Below are 12,338 nucleotides of genomic sequence, written 5' to 3'. Positions count from 1 at the left end.
ATTAGACACAGTGGAAGGGATATTTACTTAAGATTCATTTACAGTATAATTACGGATTAGTAATGGTACTAAGCAGCACGTTCCTGTAAACCAGTTTACACTTCCGCCACTTACCACCAGAGGTTAGTATGGATACAACCCGCAGGTGGCGCGCGGTGTGCCACAGCCCATGTGGGAGTGTTGACTGGGGCGGAGGCGTGTCTCTGGCAACTCTCCCTGCCAGGTGTGGTTTGATCCCTACCGGGCGCCGTACAGGAATGTAAGGGCATGACGTCACTCACCTTCCCTTGCTTGGCTGGGACAAGTTGTACTGTACAGCCTTGGGAGTGTCGGAGGGACGGATACAGTGTGGAGTTCGGTTATACACGGCGGGGCAACCGACAGTATGGAGGAGCCGCAGGATCAGGGTAAGAAAAGATGAACAGCCCATGCCTGGGCACCTTGAACCGTGTCGTGCACATCGAGTCTCAAGTCATGTCCCTTACACTTTTGAGTGAGACCCATCAACCTGGCATGAGTCACTGCTTTCTCTCGCCGCACCTTTGCAGCTATCCCCTGGGGTCAGCTTGTGGGTAGTTCAGTGTTAATACAGTTATTTTGGTTCTCTCTGCGTCTTCGTCTCATCTGCAGCATCTTGGTGTTTTTCTTGGTTATTTTCGATAGTTTTGTCCGAGTGCTTTCACACACTTGGCATTCTCCCTGTTCTCCTGCTTCTCTCATCTTAGGCAGGGTCAGTGAATAGCTCTTATACAGCTGGCATCATGACTACATGAAACAACTTCTGTACTTTGCAGACCTATTTGGATGTATGCGTAGCCTTAAGCCAGATTTTATTTTATTTGTACACCAACTTTTAAAGTATTGCCTTCCCCACTTCTCCAGGGAGTAGCATAAGTGCATGTTTATGATATACACTCTAGGTATGGAATTAAAGATGCAGTGTATGTGCTAAAATGTTGCATTAGAAGTTTTTTAATGGGGTAAGTAGTAGTCTAACAGGTACACTGTATTTGTTGGTTTACTTGTACTCTTGTTTTTGTATGCTGCAGGTTTGCTGAGCAAATGTTAACCCACATAGAAATTAATTCTTCCCCATAGCTTCATTTCATTGTATGGATGTGGTTACATCTAATGATCTTGATTAGGTTTTCAAACGTTTTTCAGTTTCATTGTCAATTTGTTGATATAGTGGTCTTTTTGAGTTAACAACTGCAGTTTGTCAGAGAGTGTATTGATGGCATTTATTTTAAATATATGTGGAATCTTTATAAATTGAGAAGCTGTGCATATTAGGGAACTGGTGTAAGAGGACATCTCCTTGTAGCTACTGCATGCATTTTTTGATGTTCACGCTGTTGTTAGTAGCATGTTCTGCTGTTCATCTCTGCTGATGATAGCGGCATATTAGTTTTGTGGCAGTGAAGAAGTGGGGTGCAGAAAACACGGGTGTGATGAATTGTGTACTCTTTATATTCATACTTGTGTATTATGTATTTCTCTGTTAACTGGTTTACATAATAATTTTATCTTTCTAGAGTGATGGAACTGTTGAATGCTGTGAATTCCATATTTTCTTTTATATTATGTGTATCATTTTTATTGGTATAAACAATGAAATGCATACTTAATTGTTAGCTTTATGCTTACAGTGCTCTTTAATATGGGTTGTTGCTGAAAATGGTCTTCTGTCCAGTATCTTTCCTGGTTTCAAATAACTGAGTAAATAATGTGATTATACAGAGTTAGACAAATGTTTATAAACTACATTTGACCCCAGGATTAACTAAGCAATTCAAAGATAAGCCCATCCCACTAACCTGAGCCTTTAATTTCAAAACATGGTATGTATTAAAAGGCTTGCAGTCCTTACATCTTGTATGCTGTGATATTTTTTCTACTTGTTTGTGTTATTGACTGAAGTTTTTTCTTTGTTGTAATTGTATTTCTGTTTTTATGATGTTTTTATTTAGTGCATTTTGACTAGTTGTGGCTGAAAAAGGCCTTCAGACAAGTTTTTCCTTCGTGCTTATCAATAATAATACATATCTAATGAATGAAAAGAACTGAGTGGAACTCTAGTCCACCTTGTTCGCCTTGTATGTTTATTTTCCTGTTGATTCTTTGCTTGCTATTCTTTATCCATTGAATGGTTTAGATATTTCCAATGCCAAAGGACAGTGGTTGCAGTCTGTTAATATTTCCTTGTTGTACTGTTTAAATTTAGTTGTCATGTATACATAGCTAAATATATAGCATTCCAAATTAATTGTACTTGTTGAGGTGTCTTTGTGAAGTTAAATGGCCATTTGACTAAAGATGTTTGATTTGTAATTCATGAATGTTAAGAAACAGATGATAAAGTTTGTTTTATGTTCATCGCTGATTCTGCATGTGAGTGTATCTACTCTTTATCAGACAGCATTTTGTCAGATGTCTTGTAGGAAGTGTCCGACTTAGAAATCTTTGTGGGGAGAGGATGAGTCAAAATCCTTACAACTAGCAGAAAAATTTATGATTAAACTGTGGTAATATCTATTGCCATGAGTGAATTGACCCACTGAAGGTGTGATGCAAGTCGGGACATCCCACATTTTCCTCATCTCTTGTCTCTGGTGTTCCTTTTTACAGGCTACACATATTGCTTTTATGATGAAAGCGAGGACTGTGTACCTTAAATGCACAGGCCACTTATTGTTTGTTTTATGATACTGCACTGTGTTAAATTTGAGGAAAAACATGATTTCACACATACATGGATGGGCAGGAGGATTGGGACTATAATTTGTGGTTACAGAAACATCAAATAGACAAAACATTTTAGAAAGACACATTTGTTGGCATTTTAGTCTTTCTTTTTTATTGTAACATTTCATTTAGTAATGTGCTGAAGGTCTATATTGTTTATTTCTCTTTGCATGTTTCTCTTCTTTGTTTGAAAGTGGTTTATTGACCCATGGCAAGGAGTTGGAAGATGAAGATGGATTGATGCCCTGTCAAAGTCTAGGATTTCTGTTTACCTGTTAGTTGAGAGGGTCCAGATCCACTTTTGGGAATTGGAATTTTGAATGATTTTACCTTAAGGCAGGATACAGGGTAGGATAAATATTACTGTATTGATTTTAGACAGTGAACAAACTATGGTATTTGTCATGGAATGTATACTGAGATGTAGTTAGAGAGATTTTTTTTTTACATTTTTATACGTGTTTTCCTTTCCATTTTTTCTTTGTGTGGCTTACAGAGGTGCACTGATAACTCTATTGTTTCATGGAGGAAGGCTCTTGTGAGCAAACTTTATGCAGTAAAGTGATGATTACAATGCTCTAGCTTGAGGTACTCATAATGAGTCAGATACGTAGGACTGCTGTTTTCACAAAAGAGCAAACTTGCGTAGTTAATTTGTCAGCAATTATATTTAGTCTGCAAGGTGTAGACATATACTTTAGTTGAAGTGTGCCCACATAGTTGGAGAAATTTCACTTCAGGATATCATCAATTTAATGTGAATTAGGTAAAGGTTGTGTTTGTGTTAGTAGGCTTTAGTGAGTAGGTGTGTGTCATGCCTCTCAACTGTCTCTGATTTTCAGTGATGTTCTAACGTTGACTCAAATTTTAGCTCTCTTAATCCCTCCTAAAACTGATGACTTTGGGATAAAAGGTGGTGAATTACACTTACGACAACAATTAGAGTTATAGACTGCTTTTGCTTTGGAAAATGTGTATTAATTAACATTCTCTTTTGCTGTTGATATTTCAGATTAATAGTACAAATATTTTAAAAGTGTTCCTGATTTAATTCTTGATTTTTTCCTGATTTTGGTGAGATTTGTCCCTGATTGATTGAGCGCTGTGGCGGGTGGGTACGTGTGTGTTTGTGTGTGTATAAGTATACACACGTGTGTGCATGTATTGTGTGCACACACATGTGTGTGTGTATTGTATAATATATACGTGTTTGTATGTATATAGGTGTGCATATGTGTGTTTGTCTGTATACACACACACATATATATATATATATATATATATATATATATATATATATATATATATACACACACACAGACATGTGTGTACACATTCATATGCTTGTGTGCAACATTTATGTAATATTTGCATAGTCATGTAATCCACACACGTACATGCATGTGCAATTTTATTATTAGTCCACAGTGCCTTGAAAGTTATGCATTAGAAGTGCATGGTAGTTATGTGATGAATATTTAAAATCCTTGCCAACACTGGAGTCGCTTACATGCGTGGCTTTTTCGGGAATATGCTGCATTGTGCAAGGATATGCTGGTGATATCTACGCACTAGTAAAGGAAATAATTCATCAGGGGGCTTACTATAGTCGTGTTACATCTCCGAGGGCTGCAACACCATCCTTAACACAAGTAAAAATGGTTAACAAACTTCTAAGCTATAAAATCCAGATGAAACAGTATCTTTACCTAGTCCTGGTTATGCCTCTGTTCAACACCAGGTTGAGACCTTTAGTAAAAGTACAGACTTCTTATTGCTTCTTACTAACTTCTTGCCCTCCTCTGCGTGAATCGTTACACCCCTAACAACTTTCCCTGCTGCCCTTGAATTAATACATACCCCCCAAACAACACTTCTTATTTTGCTCCTTTTCTAACTGCCCCCATCCACCACTCTTCCCCACAAATGCATCCCCCATATAACTAAGTTATAAACCTAGATACACCAGTCTGGAACAGGCAGTGTAAATGGGGATAATCCTATACCCAGCTCTCTGTCGTATGCTATTACCACTATCCTCATATACATGACTAATATCTCCCCTCCTGCGTAATTTTATAACTTACTACATTATTAGTAAGGGGTGATATACAGTATATATATATATATATATATATATATATATATATATATATATATATATATATATATTGTGAAAAAAAATAGTATTCATGTATGCCTGAAACATGCATGTTTATATTCTGTTATTATATTTTTTATATTATTTTTGTTAAGCTCATTTACATATTGTTAGCAATGTACTACTTGAACTAAGTTTACTGCTTGTACCTTAATAATGTTCTTTTTATTGTGGAGCTTTTCTCCCTGGCTCTCTGCTGAAAACGGCTTTTTTCCAACCCAGTCGGACACTATCCAGTTAACAAATGTAAATAAGTTTTTATATCTTTTGAGTACTTCACAAACCTATAGAGTACTAAAATCTCCCTTCCTGTATATTTAAATTCTTTCCAAATCTTGAACTTGTTGGATGCATTTCTTTACTGAAATGAAAGAATACTGAACTTTTTTACAATAATGTTTCCCTTTTGCAGTATCAATTTGTGTACTTCCTGCAAGATTTACCAGCTGAAACAACCGTACAGATTTATACTTGTAAGTACTTCACTGTATAAACCTGTGTTGTACTTTTGTTTGTTGTTTCATGAGAAATGTAACTGTTGTTTCTCTGAGAACTGTCTGAAATGTACTTGTTATTATAAATATACTGTGGTGGAGCTTTTTTCCCCTGGTTCTGCTGAAAATGGACTTTGCCCAGTTGGACTTTTCCGATCAACAAAGACAAATAATTAAATAACTGAGTAAAACGCTAGTTCACATAAAATTTTAGTGAAAGTTGCATTGCAGTTCATGTTCTTAGGAATTGTAATAGCTGCTGTTTCACTTTCTGCATTGTGCAGAACGTGTATTTATTTAAGTAAAAGCCAATGTTGTTGCTGTGCTTCTTAGTTTATTGACTTTTTTGCTGAAACCTACACTTCATTTTCTCATTTTGCCATTCAGATGTACAGATTTTCACAGAATGTCCACGTTTGTCTCATGTTTTTGGTCAGTTTCTCATAAAATTGTAGTTTTCTGTCAAATCACAGGGAAATTGTTGAGGGTTGAAGTCAGAAAATGACAGACATTTGAGTTTCAGACTTCATACACTTCAGAAAATTACTGCTAATGTAAAACCTGTTATTCTATCAACTTTCTATATTTGCAAGAGCAGTATTTACAAAGTGTCCCTATTTCTGGACCCTTGTCCCCTTATTATGTATGGCTTTGTCCAGATTTCTTACTCTAAGAGGTTGAAAGGTATGGTCTCATTCTTAGGAACTGTATTTTCTGTTGCTGCAGGAGAGCATTGTGTAACCAGATAGAATTTGTTACTGATGAATCAAAACTGTAATACAACTGTTTAAAAAAATGGTTTCTGCAGAGAGGTGCCAGTGGCTTGTAGTATGTGGAATGAATGTCCAAGTTACTAAATGCTGTCAGTATAGAAAAGTGCTCCCTTAAAAACAGGTGGCACTTTTCTGTAACATAATTTTTGACTTAAAGATCAAAAGACGGTCCTAACAACTTTCTCTGTCTTTGATTTTCAGTGTGAAGGAAATCCATTACAGATTCTGACCTTTATTCACTTTGTGTCTTTGTCATCGTGCATGCAAAATGTTAGTTCTTGTGCTGGTCAGCAATTGTATAGATTTATTTATTTGCTTTTGTTTACTGAGAAAGTCCATTTGGGAACTGAAATGCCCATTTTCAGCAGAGGCCCAGGGAGAAAAATTGCAAACAAGGATAGAAATACATTTTTGACAATTTGCAATAAAAATAGTTAACAAAGATTGTTTACAAAGTATTTTCGAAGCAAACCGTCAACAAACATTATTTACAAAGCACATCAGTCTAAGGAAATGTATGTTTTCAAGGTATTGTGAGTAATGTCCAAAATGCTATATTAATACAGTTGTATAGAAAGAATCCATAGTGGACAAAGCAAGGATTGCATACTTCAGACTGTGGGTGTGGTACAGTTAGTTTTATAGAAGCATCAGTTAATCTGAATAATGCTGTCATTTAAAGTGTTATATAGCTTAAGTAGCAATATTACAGAATTCTGCATGACGCAGCCAAGAGTGGGAAATATTTTGTACTTGAAGTTAGTAGTTGTGCAGACCAGATTATCTGCTTTGCAGGTGTGTGTGTGTGTGTGTGTGTGTGTGTGTGTGTGTGTGTGTGTGTGTGTGTGTGTGTGTGTGTGATTTAAAGGCTGCACATATAAGCAGCAATTACAGTGTTATCTTTTCAGTAGTATGACTGACTTCGGGAGATGGTGTTACCATATGGTTTGTTACAATCTAGATGGATTTTATTCCATAATATTGGTATGGGGGTGGAAACTCAGAGATGAAAACTGTAAGTCTGAGGATATTTATATTCTAATGTACTCTTAGGTGTGAACCAGAGCAGTTTTACATAGTGTAGGAACACACTACTGCCCAGTTATGTTCATAGCCGTGGTTCTGGAGAATTTTATTTTTTAATACTGAGCCTGTTCTTTGAAGGTATGAAGGTTGTTTTGTTTATGAACACGCATATTTTTCTGTTTATGAACGCATGTATTTTGTTCATTCTTTATTTACCAATGTCCTTTTTTATGTGGTCATCTTCTTCTTCTTTCGGCTTTTCCCGGTTAGGGGTCGCCACAGCAGATCATCTGTCCGTTCATGATTGGCAGTGGAGTTTTATGGTGTCGAGTTGCCAGCCCGGTGCCCAACCTTCTACAGAAGGCACACACATGCACACACTCACACCTAGGACCAATTTAGAGTGTCCAGATCACCTACTGCATGTCTTTGGAATGTGGGAGGAAACCGGAGCACCCGGAGGAAACCCACACGACCACAGGGAGGACATGCAGACTCCGCACAGAAGGCACCCCAGCTGAGAATCGAACTGGAGAACCTCTTGCTGTGAGGCGGCAACGCTAACCGCATCACCACCGTGGCCGCCCAAGTTAAAATCCTTTAATGAACTCTATGAGGATTTATTTTATTGTTTCGTACTGCAGTGTGAACAGGGTATGGGTATGTTGCAGTTTATGGAAACAGTCAGTAAATAGCGTTGCAGGAAACAGAATGAATATGCTTTATTGCTAATGTTAAGTTGTCAGTAAGTGTTATATTAGTGAAAACATCAACCATAAACGAATATTGTTTCCCCATGTTGTGCCTGGAAATAGTAAAATATTTTGTTTATAGTGCTAACCACTATCTAAAAATGGAAGCTATAGGACTGTGCTCTGAGCCTTACTACCCTCATAACCTCTGTTTCCTGCAGGTATAACCTTTATTTAAATGTGTTCTTATCTGAACTTTCAAGGAAGTGTATATATGTTCTATTTAGCTGCCAGGCAGGTATTTGATGTTATGGTTTTACCTGCCTGCCTCTATTGGTTTTAATACTGATCTGTTATCTCATTCCCTGCATTGTAGCTTGTGCCTGGAGATGTAATCACCTGTCAACTTTCTATGCACATTTAAAGTGTTTGCCTCATGACAAAACGTTTACATGCTGTTCACGGAGAGTTTTACCCCAAGTTCACAAAAATGGAGTGGGGCTTATTTTGTGTAGAAATTTTATTTTTTTTTTCTCTTTGGACCCACTGTATGTCCTGTCCTGTGACCGTCCAATTCACTTGTCTCCATGAATGTGGAACTAATTTTAAAAATGATAGACGAAGCCTCAGAGCTGGTTGTGTGTTTCTGAAAACAATATTCAGTAATCTTTAATGTTAGGTAAAACAGTAGCCTGTTTGTTAAGGTGCATTTAATGAATAAAAGCTGATCTGAAGTTTGTGTCTTGTGTTTCTGTTTAGCATTTACTTTCCTGTTTTGTAAAATTTTCAGAGTAGCAAAGAACATTTTGTGTCAGAGTCGATGTGTAGTCTGAGACTGCAGAGGATAATGTGATGGCCTCAGTCATGCGCCATAAAATGCCAGTTTGTCATATGTTTGCAGCTTTTTATTGATGTATAGGTGTAAAAAAAAAGTTTTGTTTATGCAGGAGAACATTGAGTGATGGAAGTTCTGTTCAGATGGAAGGCTTGTTTTTCTTTGTGATTGGGGACTCAGGCTAGCTTTTTGCTCACTGAAATAATGTGGGACAGGAATGTCAGTGGTAGGCACACAAGGTTGAGTTATGGTTTACTGTTGTCTCTTGATAGGTCTGTAGCTGAATTGTGAATGGACGAACTTGGTTCCTCGGTATTAGATTGTAATGGTTTACCTTTTTATATGCTGGTGTACTAGACTGCAGAAGTTTTATGGGGTGTACATTTAAGAGAGGCTGTAATGTTTGCCCAGTTTTTGTTGTACAAATGGCTTGTGACACTTACGCTGCAAAATGTCCTCTATAACTGTTTGTTTTTGAATGGCTTATATTAGTGTGGTTTTGCTTGCTGCATGACTGACTGCACTGGGATATTAGAACTGTGTGGGTGTGCAAAGTTCCACAGTGGGATATTAGAACTGTGTGGGGTGTGCAAAGTTCCAGAGTGGGATATTAGAACTGTGTGGGGTGTGTAAAGTTCCAGAGTGGGGTATTAGAACTGTGTGGGGTGTGCAAAGTTCCACAGTGGGATATTAGAACTGTGTGGGATGTGCAAAGTTCCGTATTTTCCTGGTTATGATGATAAATATTTATGCTGATTGTTTCCTGTTTGTCTGCTTTAATAGTTTTTCCCTTGTCTGACTCTAGCCTTTTAGCATGTCCAATATTGGTGAACAGAGCAGAGAACTAAATGAACAAATGTACAAAAAGAAGATAGATCAATAATTTTGATCTTAAAGTGTAAATTTCTTTGAAATTAGATTGACTGAGCAAACTGCTGGCTACATTAATCTTTTTAACAAATGTATTGACAAGGACAGACAGTTTATTTAAAAGCTGCATGTTACAGTAACTGTAAATATTCAGGATGTGCGATGTAAGCCATGCATCCAGTCTGGTGAAAGGAGACCGTAAAAGTGATACTTTTAAAGTGATTCCCTTCGTGTCCACCTTTCTTGTCAGATTACTTTTTTGTAGCAGACCGAACTAGAAGTGTAAAATTAGCACTTTCCCATAAGTCATTAGTGTGGCTTATTTTTACTTTTAAATGACTTGACATTGGCTGGGGCAAGATGAACAGAGATTCCTCTTTAACAGCTTCTTGTTTTTACCCCATGTTTTCTGGAGTCATCCCCCTCTGTTCCCCATTAAGTTTTGGATAAGGACTACGGCTCCTCCATTTACACGGGTGATGGACTTACAGTAGTTTCACTTCCAGAATGCTGCGATCATCAGAACTTTTCTTTGGTTGTAAGAAGCTACTGTCTCCAAGCCAGCTGTTCCTCTAGATGTGAGGGACCTAGTGTGCAGTACCTTAGCAGTTCCTCTAGATATGAAGGACCTAGTGTGCAGTACCTTAGCAGTTCCTCTAGATATGAAGGACCTAGTGTGCAGTGCCTTAGCAGTTCCTCTAGATATGAAGGACCTAGTGTGCAGTGCCTTAGCAGTTCCTCTAGATATGAAGGACCTAGTGTGCAGTGCTTTAGCAGTTCCTCTAGATATGAAGGACCTAGTGTGCAGTGCCTTAGCAGTTCCTCTAGATATGAAGGACCTAGTGTGCAGTGCCTTAGCAGTTCCTCTAGATATGAAGGACCTAGTGTGCAGTACCTTAGCAGTTCCTCTAGATATGAAGGACCTAGTGTGCAGTGCCTTAGCAGTTCCTCTAGATATGAAAGAGCTAGTGTGCAGTGCATTAGCAGTTCCTGTAGATATGAAGGACCTAGTGTGCAGTTCCTCTAGATATGAAGGACCTAGTGTGCAGTGCCTTAGCAGTTCCTCTAGATATGAAGGACCTAGTGTGCAGTGCCTTAGCAGTTCCTCTAGATATGAAGGACCTAGTGTGCAGTGCCTTAGCAGTTCCTCTAGATATGAAAGAGCTAGTGTGCAGTGCATTAGCAGTTCCTGTAGATATGAAGGACCTAGTGTGCAGTTCCTCTAGATATGAAGGACCTAGTGTGCAGTGCATTAGCAGTTCCTCTGATATGAAAGAGCTAGTGTGCAGTGCATTAGCAGTTCCTGTAGATATGAAGGACCTAGTGTGCAGTTCCTCTAGATATGAAGGACCTAGTGTGCAGTGCATTAGCAGTTCCTCTAGATATGAAAGAGCTAGTGTGCAGTGCCTTTTTCTTTCTTCCTCCTGTACCCATTATCACCTCTATCTGGTGTTGCAGGGTTTTCAGATCCTCTGTCAGAGAAGGGACCATTGGTCCAATCAGCATTCATTTATAAACCTTGGTTATCAGTACTGCATATCTGTTTATATTACCTTTATGCTAACAGGGTGCTAGCTTGTAAATATGTTTTCCTCCTCAAATAAATTAATCTATATATATATATATATATATATATATATATATATATATATAGAGAGAGAGAGAAAGAGAGAGGGGAATTTTTGAAAGGTTTCTTTCGTGTTGAGGGAACTCTGAAGTACATGAACACATCCATAGCTGTACCTCTCTTGTTCATTAAAATATTGTTTTACTTTAGAGCAGTGTTTTGTTCCTGTGGTTTTCACAGGTCTCCAGTACATATTGGAGACAGATGTGGCTTTCTGACTTCAATGCTTTTTTCCCTTTTTTCTGCCTGGATTAAAACGTTAATGGGACACATTTATTTAAAACTTTGGTCTTAGTGGAATCTGTGTTTAAGAGAAGAAAAATAAGTGATTCGAAAAAGAACTTAAAAGAAGTTATACAAAAAGGGCTTAATGTTGTTGTTTCTTTTGGCTTTTCTCGGTTAGGGGTCGAGCCACAGCGGAACTCTGGTCCGCTAATGATTGGCAGTTGATTTTTACGTGCTGAGTTGCCAGCCCTGACGCATATGTTCAACGAAGATACGCCCATTCACGCATGTCATATGCTCCTATATTCACACGCATATATTTCTGCATTTTGTATTCATTCAGTTACTTGGCAGATATAGTGTGTAACTTATGGCATTTTGAAGCCTTGAAGAAACTGAAACACTTGCCTATCCAGTGCACACCTGTTTCTTCTTAATAAATTGAACACTGAAGGAAAGTTTTGCATCTGTGACTGGCCTTGAACTGGATACATTAAGTAGCATGTAAGGTGGGCAAACAGAAATCCTTCTGGTTGGTGCTGGGTTCCTTTGTCCCTTGGAACTTCGTTAAAAAATAACATGTCACATTTTCATGTTTGTTGTGTTTTAAGTACATGTATCAAACTATTACTGAAGATTCTTAAGTGCATTCCTTTTAATTTGTGTATTACTGTAAATTTTGTATTAGATTTTTTTCCATGTTTATATGACCAGCAAACTCTTGACTGTTGCTTGACAGATATCCCAGAGTCATTAGTACGGGGGTTTCATGTTGCTAAATTAGAAATCTTTGTTCATTTAACATTTGTCTTCAGGCCTAGCCTTTGTAGGAGTGGTTTCATCTTCATAGCCATTGCGTGTCTATTCAGAGCTCCCATGTTAAATTCTAA

General features: G+C 37.8%; 1 protein-coding gene across 1 annotated transcript in view; it reads left to right on the top strand.

Annotated features, from left to right (window-relative positions):
* The first annotated feature begins 259 nt into the window (after positions 1 to 259).
* Positions 260 to 12,338, top strand: part of LIMK2 (LIM domain kinase 2) — a 1,082,830-nt gene continuing 1,070,751 nt past the window's right edge. The window contains exon 1 of the mRNA XM_044068821.1: positions 260 to 407. Within this exon, the coding sequence (XP_043924756.1) occupies positions 386 to 407 (22 nt within the window). The 5' untranslated portion in view covers positions 260 to 385. The remainder of the gene's footprint in view (positions 408 to 12,338) is intronic.

Source organism: Protopterus annectens, chromosome 4.part0 (genome assembly GCF_019279795.1).
Source record: "Protopterus annectens isolate FY-2018-M chromosome 4.part0, PAN1.0, whole genome shotgun sequence".
Classification (NCBI taxonomy): domain Eukaryota; kingdom Metazoa; phylum Chordata; order Ceratodontiformes; family Protopteridae; genus Protopterus; species Protopterus annectens.
The sequence above is the reverse complement of the archived record's forward strand: the minus strand, read 5'-3'. Positions and strand labels throughout refer to the sequence as shown.